Source organism: Topomyia yanbarensis, chromosome 3 (genome assembly GCF_030247195.1).
Source record: "Topomyia yanbarensis strain Yona2022 chromosome 3, ASM3024719v1, whole genome shotgun sequence".
Taxonomy (NCBI): Eukaryota; Metazoa; Arthropoda; class Insecta; order Diptera; family Culicidae; genus Topomyia; species Topomyia yanbarensis.
Window position 1 is genome coordinate 169,550,019 of NC_080672.1, and position 15,612 is coordinate 169,565,630.

Here is a 15,612-nt window from a genome sequence, read left to right on the forward strand (position 1 = left end):
GCAGGACTCGGTCCGCGGTGGAGAATCTAAGTCGCTTTGGTGTGTTTTAAACCACGACTGAGCGCATAAAAGTACGAAACGATGCCTTTCTGATTAAGGCCCTTTTAATGTTAGTAGCATGCGAGGGAGATGAATTCCTGAGGAAGATGCACCATTAATTATGATTTATTCACGATTTTACCCGCGGCATCCTTAGTAATTTAATTTCAATCATAGAGCTTAACATCGTTGCAAGATCGGACAACCCTAGTACAATTACAAGCAAGGAGTAATAATCGATCGCCATCCGTTTGTCTTAATTATTCCTCGTGTCATGTCCTTCTTTTTGTAGGACATATTCGAAGCGCGCAATTACCCATCTTAATCGAAAATTTATTAAATTTCATTCCTCGTCTGCTGAACGACAAACTTACCTCCCTTAAGTCGATGTCTCGGCCTACCTCGTTTGGGTGTTGATTGAAAATAATAACATCGCTTTCAAACTCAACGTGTATTCGCATACGGCAGGAAAAATAAAAGTCACAGCCTGCTCGATGCGCAGGAAGAAAAACAAACAAAATTTACAACCGCCTGGAATTGCGCGAGAGACCCTTCTTCCCCGTTCGTTCGGGTAATTTTCAAAACTGCTCGACCGGAGGGGCATGACAAGGTGCAAGGCTGCAAAAAAAATGCACACAACACGGTCATCATCGAACATCATCATCGTAATCATCATCATCATCACTGCCGCTTCCGACACCCCGGTCTACATCGCGTTTTGTCGTGCTCGTCATTGTCTTGTCTCGTTCCAACCCCACAGCTCCGGATCCGTGAGCCTCGGTGAGACGTGCAAAAAAAATGCATGCTACCAGACACTGTACCATGAATATTCATAACCTATAATAACTATATCAGCATTACTGCCAATAGCGTTAATAACAACAATAATGCCAAAAAACGGCTTGCCCTAGAGGGTCAGCGCGACCGAGCACGAGGAGGTTTGCGATGTTTCGGTTGAAAAGTCGCCATCCAATGCACCATGCAAACAATTAGAAGGAAACTACTTTTCAAACACCAAACGAGAATCATGTCAAATTTCATGGTGGCTACCGGAAGGTCGTCGTGTTTGATAACGACACAGCGTAGAAGAGTAGAACGGGGTGAGGCGGCCAAAGCGACCCGTTTCGACTTGCAGAGCACTCGTTTCAAAGGATAGGTTTAAGAGGTAATGGTGCCTCTAATGGGTAGAAAAGGCCATTAGTATTCAACTAGGCTGGTGTAAGAGTGAACACCGTTGTCTGCAAAAACAGTTTGGAGAACCAGGTTCTCGCAAGGATTGAAACCTACTTCGATGAACACCAGAGTGTTCATTTGATACCTTGACATTCAACGCTTTGGTTATAAATGTTTCGGTTTCGCATATGTCGAATTGTACCCCAAACAATACTCGTTTCTAGCGTTTCTTGACTTCATCGAGCTCTTCAACTTCGACTCTAACGAGGCGTATTTTCTCGAGAGTTCTGGCGTCTCGACATTTAAAAACTACTTCCCCTCGGCGAAGCTCTTATCCATATTCGACAGGTCGGTACGGTATTAATTTGGTTCGGTTGGTTTTAAATTTTATGAATTAAATTTAAAATAAAAATCTCGATAGACAGATGGTCGCTAGATCATGCTGGAAGCTGTCGCAAAGATCTTGTATTAATGCAGATTCATTATCATAGTGAACACAATCTTTAATATGAACTTGTGGAGCGAGTACTTCAATCCCCAGTGTCGGCGGGAGGTTAATTCGATTTAAAGAATCACCAAAAGTACTCTGTCGGAATTTTCTAGATCCAAGCCAATGATGTTAAAATCGTGGAATATCTACCTTTAGGAAGAATATATAATATATTTGCATTTAAAGAAACAATATGCAAGTAACTCACAAGCTTTACAACGTAGTCTTATATCCGCTTTAGGTCTGCATAGGGTAATTTGGGGAGAGATGCCGCACATTTCCTAAAATCGATCCAGCATCAAAGTAAACCATTCAATATTTGATGAAAACATTTTTATTAATTGCGACAAGTTTCTAAAATACTGTGAAATGGTTTTTGTTATGAAAAAAAAAATCATCAAATTTCCATGAACATTTTTTTAAAAAAAAGCCATGGCGGGGGAGATGCCGCATGTGCGGGTGAGACGCCGCACCATGGTCACAAACTGAAAATTGGTGAACAAATGTATTTTTAGCTATCGTTGATGTTTTTGTGATTAAGGGTCTTCAGCTGAGTTTCATGAAGTTTGATTACACCTATAAATCGGCCAGCACCTTCATTTTTCTTAAGGGGGTAATACCATTTCTAGAAAAAAAAAATTATTCAACATTTTAAAAATATTTTTCTTTTGCATCCTTGTGTAACGGTTAAGTTTGAGTAACTTGATTAAGGGTACTATTTATTTATATGCTTGTACGAGCGATATATATCTATGTGTTGATAGGGGTTCCTTAAAAGCAGTTTTTGGTTGTTTCTCCCAACAATGAATTTATATGACTTAGGTTTGTTCTTGACAGATGCATTTTGAAAAAGCATCAATTCGTTGAAATTTTCATTTTTATCATAAGGTTGACATCACTACAGATCAATGCGTTCACTAAAATTAGTACCTGAAACTTTAAAGAATAAACCGAAGTAACTAATACTTAAATACATATCGCCCGTTTAAATATATAGATAAATAGGCTCATATTTCTATATGTCACTGTGCTAGGTCCGTTAGTTTGTGGATATGCATTTTTAATAACCTATACCTGACGCAAATAATCATTTAATGACATCCCGAGGTGAAAAAAAATACATTTTAGCTACGTATCCTCCGCCATCGAGTGCGGCATCTCACCCGTAATTTCGATGCGGCATCTCTCCCAATTGTATGGGAGAGATGCCGCACGACGACATTTTTCTCTGAAATCATGGATGACAGTGCTCAAGATCAGAAGGCTTTCTAAAAGGTCCCAGCTATTCAACCGATAGATGATTGACCAAAAAAATCAAACAATTTAAAAGAAATTTTAATGTGGTATTGAAAAATTTTCGGCACTCCATGATGCAACTGGACGCACATAATCATTAATAAAATTTTCGTGAGTTAATAATAAGGATTATTTTACATCTCCAATTCTTCGAAAGACAAACTCACACTGTCATATTACCGTATAAAAGTGACCCTATATACGAGATATAGAAAGTGCGCATTTCCCCCGACGCGGCATCTCTCCCGAAGTTACCCTATGCGGTGCAGAATATCCAATATGATGATTTAATGCGGATGTAATGCAAGAAAAGACGAAATATTGTTCCATGACAATGCAGAGATTAACAGCCAGTTTTCAGCATTACTAATGCTATTAAGAAGCACTAATGTGGAACTGTCAAATTTAAATATCTGTTATCGGCACTATACATTTTATTGGATTGCTACAATTGGGTCATTAAATGAGAAAAAAAAATTATTTTATTACATACATCGATAAAGCTGATTTTCGTGATTGCAACAATGTTTTTTTTTCAACTCAGGAAACGTGAAAATAAAATTTAAATTTAAAATAAAGAAATTTGTTGACAGTCTGGATTTGACACTATCAGAATCATTCGACATATCGAATTTCACGACAAATGATGCCCTGGCAGAAAAAATGAATACATGTTTTCCTGGTTTTCCCGCAGGGTTATTTTAATTTGACATAAACTCCATTCAATGTATACAGTTTTTTTTTTTTCATTTTGGGTGTTGTCTTGATAGGCCAGACATAAACAATCGCAGTTTTACACAAGATTTATTTTAAAAAAAAAACAAAAAAAAATCGTTTTTACGTATCATAACGAATTTTTTTTTGAAATAATGTTATATTATGTATATTGGACCTAAAATTTATCGAATGGAACTGAAAACTATATATAGCTTAATGACCCAATTGATTTTTATTTTTATTAGCATGTAGTGAAATATTTCGAATATCATTCTGGCGAAGAACAAATAAAACCATATCATTACATTAGTATAGTATTTGGTGTATATTTGCCCTGTAATAGGACAGTACATGCGAGGCATGCATGCTGGCAATAATGTTATAGTTTGCCTGCGGTTTTTTACAAGAATTAATGTATCCCTAAGTTGCTATCCATCTACAGGTATACCTCGATTTAACATACATTTTATAATTTATGTTTTCGAACAGAATTATTATTTTATTCATCTCTCGAAATATTTGCGAGGATGAATCCACCTAACAGTGACATAGAACCCATATATTCAAAACTAAACAAATAAATTTCTCTTCCAAACAAAAAAAATATTTATCTTAACCCTCACAAACATACGCCAATTCTAACAAATATTCGTTTCCAAAAGTTTGTCTTTATTATTAAAAATTTTCTTAGAATTCAGGATAATTTATAGGAATTAATAGCAGTACAGTATTTGTTGAAAAATATTTTCATCAGTTCTTTTCTAACATCAACAAACCATTTTGTGCGTGAAGAATGCCTAGTTTTAGTAAGTTAGGGAATTTGTATTTCGATTTCGTCTCACCTGTATCATGGCAGACAAACTTGATTCAAAAGGAAAAACTATTTGAGTTCATGAACAAACGACTAGTCACGAATGCAATCTGGCACTTCTGAAAAACAACGATATCGAACAATGGCAGCGCTATATTTCACCTTAAGCAAAAGTATGATTAAAACATTTTGTGCACAAAGAACACAATACCTCAGTTTACAAGTCGAAGAATTTACGTCAACTCGTCAGAATCAATAAGGCATTTTCGTTACAATTTAATGAACTATTTAAAAAAAATCTGTTTGACACACATCATAAAGGAAGCACACAACGAGGAGTTTGAATTCAATAGAATGTTGATATAATTGTTACACACTTAATTTTTTATCCAGGATCTCACCTTTTGTGCACTTTCGCCGAAATCTCAGCAACTGATATCTCAGCCAACATTTTTTTGCTGAAATCTTAGTAAAAGAGGCATTTGATAGCTGAGACTCGGAAAATATTTCGCTGAAAATCTGTAAACAGATGTTATTTTTCTGAAATATCAGTTTGCAAATTTGCTGACAACACCGCTCTAGAGACCGCGTTGCATTTGATGGCTGAAGCTAAAAATTGATCCACTACCCTCCGGTGGCCAAAGCGGTAGTACAATCTTTACATTTTTTGGATGAATCATCTGTATATCTATTTAAACACAAAGATTAATTATGGTGAATAATATAACTCCTAGGGCCTAATACCTAGGGTTCGCAGTACCGACCCTTTTTGGCGAGAACCGGTACTACGGTACTGAAGCCCTCAGTACCGGTAGTACCGGTACTCGAATATTTTTTTTAACAAATTCGAAAAAAACTTCAAACTGAAATTGAATGCTCAAACTGATGATCTTATCTCAGATGATTGATTTTTGCTGATCAAAAAACATGTTTATTGTTTTTAATTGCTTCGGAAAGGCAAAACTCATTTCACAGAAGATATTTTTCGTATAGGGCACCTTCTTTTATTTCGAAATCTAGGTCACTTTGAAATCAATAACTGCTAAGTTGTTGCGACTTTCGTCGACTTGAACAGATGGTAAATGTATGAAACCCTATTAACGACAGTAAATCAAAGCGAGAATGGCAGTAAATCCGAGCAGGTTTATCGCATTTCCTCTCTTGCTTTTCTGAAAATTGGTTTCGAACTTTATGTCGTTTGCCTACTATTCTCTAACGCATATCCAAGCTCTTTGTTTTCCTGTAAACTATGGAGTTTTGCTGAATTTTCTGATCACCAATAATTACAAATCGCCCCATTTGAAGCAGTTCACCAAGTCTAAAACTGTTAGCTACTAAATCGCTGTTCGTTCTATTATAGATAAAGGTTTAAGAGCAAACTAAATACAGACATTACTTAGACCATATTCTTATTACGCGCCACCCAGTGAATAATGGAAACCAATCAGAATGTCGCCAATAAAACTTTAACTTCCAGAATTATTATGATGATGGCCCCACTTCGTTCCCACACAAAGGTGTTATTTTTTTTTTTTTTCGATTATAGAGGTTTTAACCTTGAGGTCATTCGCCTCTTCGGGTTAGAAAAATCTCTTATGAAAAATTTCTAACCCTATGTGCGGGGTCGGGACTTGAACCCAGGTGCGCTGCGTACAAGGCAATCGATTTACCAACTACGCTACACCCACCCCAAAGGTGTTATCTCAACGATTTATCTAGAAGGCAAATTAATATAATTAAACGTTATCTTGCAGACCGATATTTTGAAACAGATCTCCCTACAGACTTAACATATTTGTCATAAAAAATTGTATAGTACCGAAAATACCGGTACTGGCTTTTGTTCAGTACCGGTATTACGGTACCAAAAATGGGTCGGTATTCCCGGGATTTTCGGTACCGGTATTACCTGTACCACAACCCTACTAATACCCAGAGTCTTTAAACATCTTGAAACGTACGCAAATGCCAGTAAAATTTGTTTGAACCGCTATATCTTCTACATTTATTGAGTACGCAGTAATATATACAGAATCAAATAACAACTTGTGTCGGACTAACATCGCTTCTATGTCCTTCCTCTATCTACATTAAGTCATGACCGGCTTCTGGTAAGCTCGCAATGTTTGTTTAACAATACTGATAAATAAACACCGTGAACTTACCAGGAGTCGTACATTGAAGGATGACTTGTATCTTTCATCGTTATCGTCTATTGATTTTCTATGCAATTGCAGGATGTGTCGATCCACAACGAATTTTCTTTTCTTCAAAGCTCGAGTTGGTTGCGTTCACCACTCCACCATCGAGAAACTATCATGATCTTATTACAAATTCCCAATAGTTTCGTAATCACCGCTATGGTCTCAATCAGAGCCTAAAATTCTCATACCTATTCAATGAACGACGAAATTGAGAGAATTCATCTTCGTCCTTTCCCTGCCTCTTTCGACGCTAAATGCATGAAAAAATAAAACAATAAAGGCGATGTCCCCTCCTCTCTCGATTCTTCGAAAACGAGTAGCAGCAGCAGCGACTTTCGTTTTCCTATGACAATCCGAAGTTGCAATTTCGTTTTGATGCATACTAAGTAATTTGCGGTTCTCATTCTTTAAATGAAATTAATGCAATGTGCATCTAATAATGCAACTAGAACATAGTTAAAATGAGAAATATACACACCGATCAGTCTTCCGTCTTACAATACCATCATTAGCTTGCAAATCTACAGAATCGAGCATCAATAAATAAATATCATTGCTGGTGTATTTTCGTTTCCCCAGCAGTAAGTTCAATATCGAAGTTACCAATATCATTCTGAATCTCAAAGCGAAAACGAGCGTGCGGAGAGAATAATGAAAACGCTCTGCTACATGCTTGCTTTGTCCTAGCCCGTTGTCTCATTTTCGAATTCGCAAAGTGCTAGTGGTATGGAAAGAAGCTTCGTTCTTTCGTCAGTTTCGCCTGATTTTGGCAAATGAAAAAAACATTGTCCGACTCTGGTCTCAATACCTATTAGCGGGACTCACCGAGCGTCAATGTCTAGTCACTGTCCTATTTCTTCGATTAGTCATATCTTTCCAGTTATCTATTTTTAGCTTATACGTAAAAACTTATAAATTTTTTATCAGAAATAACCTTGCACCACGAAAAATTTTCGTTTATTCACCTTGTTGTGCGTACCAAAATAAACATAAGAAAGTTTTTGGGTCTTGAGCATATTCTAGCTTAAAAACGAAGATAAATTATGTTGCTTTGAGCATTAGAAGCGATGCACATATTCCCTCACTGAAGCGGATCATACAATAAAATTAGTAAGAATCACCATTTCACTATAGTAACATGGATAATGAAAAAAAAATGATAAAATTTAACTTGTATGTTAAATTGAGGTAAATATTATGTTAAATCGAAGTACGTTAAATCGAGGGTAAGTTAAATCGTGAGTATGTTAAATCGAGGTATACCTGTATTTGACAACCCTATTATAATATGTTCATCACCTTAATATTGCACACTTCTCACTAACCTGGACTCCGCACTTTCAAAGTGCGAGTGATCAAACTGCTATTGAACACTGCGAGCTGTCAAAACACATACATTTCAAGGGATAGAGATGGTACTTAGTCTATGAGAAGAATTTATTAGAAGAATGTAAAGTGCGCAGTGCGGTTTGAATCCAGTTTTTAGTGCCACAAGCAATAAGTACCTAGTTTGTCATCCTTTCTCTTAGCTACATCGCATGTCTGTCGCTCGGAAATCAAAATCTCTGCTGTCAAAACTTCGCTCCAATCTCGTTGACCTCTTCCACGCCAACTAGTATAAACTACCAACTAGCTACAGGCTGCCGAATTTTTCAACTCAAATACAGAGATAATAGGAGAGAACTGCGCCCATTCTGATTGCATTTGGTTCCAGTTACTTGGAATTCACTATCACGCGAGATAGTGATTAAAGCCCCGGTCTACGAGATTCGAAGAAGGCGGCGGCGGCGGTAGTGGCGGCAACTCAAACGACAAGTGTCGACGCTTTTCACTGATTTCACTAAGCAGCGGACAGTGACGATGGGTGTTAATCTGCCTACTAGAGAATTAGATTTGTTTTTAATTTTTTGACACATCCTCTCGTCGAAATCGACGACACAATCTGTAAACTTCGGCTTCATTCACGGCAGATGGCATGTCGGTAACCATCAACACTTTGATGGATGGTAATAATAACAATGCGAATGTTCCGTTTTGCTGGTTGAATCTCAATGTAGGAACGAACAGTCGAACCAAGTCAGGCACAGGCGCATTAATGGAGAATTAAAACAAAATCAAGCTAATTAATTAACAGGTGAAATGCGTTTTAAACGAGTAACAATGCGAATTGCACCTTTGGCGTTTCTTTGTGCCTCCCAGTTCGAAACCGAGGAGCACATTTGCTCCAGTCTGTCTGTTCGTTGTTGTTGCAACCTTTGATATGTTTTTTGTTGTGTTTTGCAAACACGTTGCAGCACTTGCTAGGCGCCTGTGCTAATGAGCATCCAAAGTGCATGAGAATGTACTAATGCATAATGGTGTGAGCTGTCTCGCTTGCTCCAATCGTCCGGTCACCCGACACAGAAGGTGCATTTTTAATCAAATTTTACACCCCGATGCCGATCGGTTGGAAGTTTTCTGACATGCTGAGGTTGCAGACGATGGGTTCCGTAGTAGTAGTAGTAGTAGTAGTAGTAGTAGGCATCGCCCGAGGACAAGACCAGAACATCTCACGTCACCTGCATCGCCGGTATCCGTCGTCGCTTGCTTGGATGGCTGTTGTGTTGCGATATAATGATTTAGCCGCAGGAAAGTGTGATTAATTTGTTTGCACTAATTGATAATGATTAGTTGGCGGTGGGTGAGACAGAGAGTAAGAGTGGTTTGTTTGTACGCAACCGATGGGAATAGGGTACAAGTACGCCTGCAAATGGAACTGGGAACGGTGTGCGACTTAACGAGCAATGAAACACCCCGGCCGGCGAATTTGTGTAATTACAAGGCAGATTTAGCCCGTGATGCGAGATTCACTGTGTGTGTGTGCGTACGAATGAACAGTGATGGGTTGATTTTATTTGAAAGGTAGCAATTTCCAGTCATTTAATGGTACTTTGAACAGTTCTATAAGTGAAAAAGGCAGCAAGAGTCGCAGCAGTCATTGAAAGACCTTACGTACTATTCGTAAAGTTGATATAAGATCGTGTTTTTTTTATCAGTTTGTACATATATCTGAGCTAGTCTTTGGCAAGCGCGACATCGTTTAAAAAAAGTTCTAAGCTAGAGTTTTATTATTTAGCCGAATCCAAAGAACCCTTGAAATCGGCATATGTATTAATATTCTATTGTAGTTTGGATTATCTCAAATGAATTGCCTAGGAGGAAACATACTGAAAATTGCTGAATTGCGTGAGTCCAAATAGTAAACCCGACGTTTGGTTGTGGATGCCATATTGTAGCACGTGATTGCCTTTCATCCGGTAGTGCGTGCTACCACATTGTGTTCCAGTTTCTATCTTAATCAAGCTACCGTAGAATCAGGTGTCCTTATTCAACCCAGGTGTGTCAGATACAATGACTAAACGAACGACTATGCCCCCATTTGACGGTTCTGATGACCGACGAGTGGGTCTATTTAAAAACGATTCAACATGCAACAATGTCATTAAACTGGTATCACTTTACTTTTCACTATTTTTTCCAGACAAATGTTTCCGCAGATGAAATTTCGCGTGTCGGGATTGGATGCAAAAGCCAAGTACATTCTGTTACTGGATATCGTGGCAGCGGACGACTACCGGTACAAATTTCACAACAGGTGAGTTCTCCATATGCATTGGGAAACGATATATAATGATCGACGCGCTATTGTCGGGGAATATAATAGGGTGTTTTGAAATTTACTTTACGACAAGTTCTATCAAGTTTATTCGGTATTGCAAAGTAACAACTAAAGTTTTATTGCACTTTAGAGCTATATTTAGCAAAGTTTCAAATTAATTCTAACTAGAGATGATCACCCATAAAAACACTAAACGACTTTCGAAGGATTATTGCGAATAGGTTTAATTATTCAAACAAACTGTTTGATTGAACATACGAGATTTTTCTAATATTTAAAAAAACCTTCAGTAAAATGAACGATTTTTATCCGAAGAATCTCCAAAATATTTATAATAATAGTAAAATATGTGAATGGTTTGCATATAATCATTTAAATTAGTTGCTCGTGTATTCAACGTTCCTAATACATAGGGGAACCCGGGGCTATTCGGACCTACTTAAGCGAATCGCCCTTTTAGGTGGATAGATGCGAAAAAAAATAACCGGTCAAAAGTCCTAATTGTTAGTTTGAAACCTCAGCTACATTTTGGTGCCATAAAAAGTTCATTTGCACCACTCAATGGCAGCGCTAGACGACGATTTGCAAACCTCTACGTTTTTTCAGCCTTTTACCTCCCTACGGTAAATTTTTTACGATGAAATTATGTTTACCTATGAAGTAGTTACAATAGACACGCCTTAAGAAGCAAAAAAAATTGCTTTACAAAAACATAATCTGGTATGTCACAGCTGTCGATTGGCGGCCCATGTATTTTCTTTGCTGTGGCGTGTGCAATGGTGTGCGCAGCCGCAAGGCGCTGAACGGTGGTTGACAGAATAGGGGGTCCGAATAGCCCCGTACGCTCATGTCGCACAAAAGTGGTGAGCGTCTCGAAAATATCTCTGTTTTCACCCAAACAAAAATCATTCCATAAAATACGAGCCTCAAGCTTTCCAAAACACTAACCTTTTATTTTTTCACTTTTATTTGTTGCTTCAATCACGTTTTTTACATTATATTGATTTTTGTTTTGAGAATTGCAAAACAACGAAACACGTTGTATCTTTTTTCTACAAAGAACAAAGAATCAACTTCAGCTCTCAAAATTAATGTTTCAGAATAGCGGTTCCACGAATATGTACGATAGTTAGAAAGTCTTGCTATTTTCTGAGAAATCGAGGAGTCCGAATTACCCCCACTGTCTTAATAGCCCGGGTTCCCCTACAAATTCGCAAAAAACATGATCTTACGTTTATTCCATCAAATGTTTCGTACAATTCAAGAATGGCATGATTGGTTTTCTTAAATATAACGTTGGTACTCAATTCACCTAATTAGTTTTATACATCGTTCTTTCCACCTCGAAAAATCGTTTTTGTTCATCCGCAGATTAACAAATCGATCTTATGTAATCAATTTTTTTTCAAAATTCCCACCAATGCCAAAGATGTTTGTAAATATTGCGAAGATTTTCTTCTGCTTTATCAAACAACTTGTACTGACCAAAGAAATTGGTCATCAACCCACGAAATTTGTTCCCCACAATATTTATTCACAAAAAAGTTAGTTACTACGAGAGTTCAGCCCACTTTCGTAATTTCACGAACACAAATGCCGCCATCATTCTAATACACAATAGTGGTGACGCTTTTTAAATAAACTCGAATTAGCCAGATTGATTTTAAATTCAAAAAAACAACGTTGTCAAACGAAACGAAATAGATCGTACGACTAAAAATTTAGAAGGTATATCTGGTAGCACTGTTCCCTTCAATATGCCTGAATGATGATGATGGTCCCACCTTATACCCCCACAAAGGTGTGAGCTGAACGATTTATCTAGAAGATAACTAATATTTTAACTCATGACAAGACCAGCAAAAAACAGACAGGTTCAATTTGCAGCCATAGCCTTTCCTTCAAAAGAACTTAACAAGATACATTTCGAATATTCCGCCAACAACCAGGGCCCATCAAGAAAATTTCCATTCCGGGAAGATACAAGATAGATCGGGGATTGTACCCAATAGCTTCCATTTCCGATAATTCTCTGTAAGACTCCTCCCGCCTGACCAAGACATCGGTACTACCACCTGCTGAAGTGAGAAGTGACGAACCTAGTGGCAGTGCGGAGTCCGGTCGATGTTTCGCTGGTGTCTAAAAGAGGCGCGTCTGCTTTGCTGTTTGTAGTCGTAGTTAAGTTAAAGGTAGTGGTTTCGTAATACAAGTGTCTTATGCTTCGAGAATTTTTTAAATGCAGCTCGTTTGGCAGTTTTTTATCGTCTTAGGACAGTTGATCGCCAGGGAAGGTGTTGGTCGGTACTAATTGTTCGTTTTGGCACATGGCGGTCGATTAGGTAGTTGAGAATATTAGAACACGTCATCGTTCGCGTCATCATTGTTAGGATTTTAGTACCAGTTTATATCCAAGTTTTAGGAAGCGCTGTTGGTGACGATATTTTAGACGAAGTAAAGGCAATAGCCGCGACAATTAGTACCCTGGAGACCAGTATTAATAATGCTCGTTTGGCACCATCCGTGTCCCCCCAGTCTGATGGACGATTGACGTTTCAAATAAAACTGCTATCTCAGGTTTGCAGTATAATGAAGTGGCAAAAGATGGATGGCGCATACTTGGTTCGAAAGGAATGTGGCGTTCTGACTGATCAGAATATAACTTACGTAAACAGCGTCGTATTAAACAACAAAAAAAGAAAGATAAAGCTACAAAAAGTAAAAAATCTAAAACAAAACAGGGTACAAGATACAGCAATATCAACAGTAATAACAATTACAACTACAAGAACAAAGACAGCAAGAGCAATAAGAACAGGAACCACAATAAGCACAACAATAACAATAATTACAACTACAACCAAAATAGAACAACAACAAAAACAACAGCTACAAGTCCAATAACACCACCAATAAATTCAATAGAACCAGGCACAACATAAACAACAACGACTACAACGGAAACAGAAACAACAACAATAACAGCAGAAGCAACATTGGACTGAACAACAATCACCATAACGATCAATTGTTCATCGTGCTCCTGTGAACGTTCGTGTTTTCGTCAATTTTAACGCACTTCTCAGAGGCAGACCAGGACAAACATGACGCAGCTGGTAACAGTACAATAGTTTTAGATAATACTGTTACGCATAATGAATCACAACCAACTTTTTCGAAAGCCACTGCAATTTAAGTTTACTGTCAAAATTTTAATAGAATGAGAAGTGCCGTAAAGATGTACGAAATTCATAAGAATATAGTAGGCTTCTCATTTTCGACAATTCTAGGCACCAAAACAAGTTGGAATGAGGATTTAAAAAGTGAAGAGGTTTTTGGGAGTGACTATAATGTGTTTAGAGATAATCGTGATTTACGACTAACCCAAAGACTGTCAGGCGGAGGAGTTCTCATCGCAGTTTCATCAATATTTAATTCCGATCTTATAGTTAAAGCACATATCGCTGACGAAACCCACATTTTTGTCTCAGAGTATTTTCCACCGGATCTAGCTTGCAAATCAACATATGATATTTTGTTTCAAGCAGATGAAGAAATAATCTCTAATTTTCTTCCAAAATTTAAAGTTCATATTTATGGTGATTAAAATCAACGCAACTTAGATTTTATTCCTGACTCTGAAAATGAGAGTATTCTACTTCCTGTAGTCGGTGAAAACGAAATATTACAAAATATGTTTGAGAAAATTACATTTCTAGGACTCAATCAAATAAACCATATAAAAAATCAACACAATTGTTATTTAGATCCGCTATTAACAAACATTAATGAAGATTTCTGTGTTGATTAATCTCATTCTACCTTATTGAAAAATGAAACGTTTCACACAGCAATAAAGTTCTCTGTTTTTGTGCACAAGAATCATAATAACTCCATTGATTGTGATTTCGAGGACATCTTCGATTATAGAAAAGCTAATTATGAAAATATTAAATATAAATTGAATAGCGCAAATTGGCAGTCTCTTTTAATGAATCAAGCGAACATTGAATGTGCAGTTGAGATCTTTTATAATATTTTGTGGCAAATAATACAGGAGAAAGTTCCACTCACGAAAAAATGTAGATCAAATGATCAAATAAAGCGCCAAAAACCATGCAATAGCTTTGCCAAAAACACTATAGCTCTAAAGCGAAAGTTAAGGAAAGGATGTGTGGATTGTGGATTACATACCACCTTTTGGACGCTAGGCACCCCTGGGGATACCCCTGGATTACGCAAATTCTCGTGAATTAATAAGTAGTACATGTAATAATCTTATTTTTATATTCAACGGGAGTCAATGGACGACGACGAAATCATTCATCCAAAAATCCAGTTTGGTTCAACAAGGAAATTATTATTTTAAAAAATCGGAAGCAAAAAGCTCACAAAATTTACAGGAAATACAATAATCAGGATAATTTGGAAAAATACCTCAACATTCGCGACCAACTAACTGTGGCTATTTCTTCGGCACTAACTGTGTATAATGCAAAAACTGAAAATGAGATCAAGTCATGCCCAAAAAAAAATTTAATTGCATCAAGACTAAGTTGAATTCATGCAACTTTCAATCAAAAATGTCTTTGGATGGAAAAGAGGGTGAAACATTTTTTCAAGAAACTTATTCTAACTATTCGAATAATGATCGTGACTTTGAATATTTTTCTTATCTTCCTGCTTATTCAAGAGATGTTGGTGTCTGTCACATTAATGTTCAAGATATCTTGTCTGGTCTCAATGATCTAGATGCCACTAAAGTTTCAGGACCTGATGGAATTCCATCTGCTTTCATAAAGAATTTAGCAACTGAGCTCACGTAACCTTTATTCTGGCTGTTCAATAAGTTCTGGTAATTCTCCAAAAGACTGGAAAAAATATTTTTAATAACTATTTATAAATCGGGTAAAAAATCCGATACTCGCAATTATCGTGAGATAGCTATTCTGTCTTGCTTTCTTAAACTTTTCGAATCCATCATAAATAAAAACATTTTTAGCCAAATCAAACATAAAATAACAAATGCACAACATGGGTTTTTAAAGGCCGTTCAACAAGAACAAACCTTCTAGAATTTGTTGATTACTCGTTGTCATGGATAAAGGAAATCACATAGAAGCTCTTTACGCTGACTTCAGCAAAACTTACATACACTTGACATTCCCACGTTAATTTTCAAACTTCAAAAATTTGGAATCGAGGCGAGACTTCTCAATTGGATTAA

General features: G+C 37.1%; 1 protein-coding gene across 3 annotated transcripts in view; it reads left to right on the forward strand.

Annotated features, from left to right (window-relative positions):
* The window catches only part of LOC131693245 (optomotor-blind protein), a 363,110-nt gene that overhangs the window by 111,448 nt on the left and 236,050 nt on the right, over nucleotides 1-15,612 (forward strand). For all 3 annotated transcript variants that reach the window (XM_058980914.1, XM_058980915.1, XM_058980916.1), the window contains exon 2: nucleotides 10,251-10,364. In XM_058980914.1, coding sequence (XP_058836897.1) covers nucleotides 10,251-10,364 — 114 coding nt within the window. The remainder of the gene's footprint in view (nucleotides 1-10,250; nucleotides 10,365-15,612) is intronic.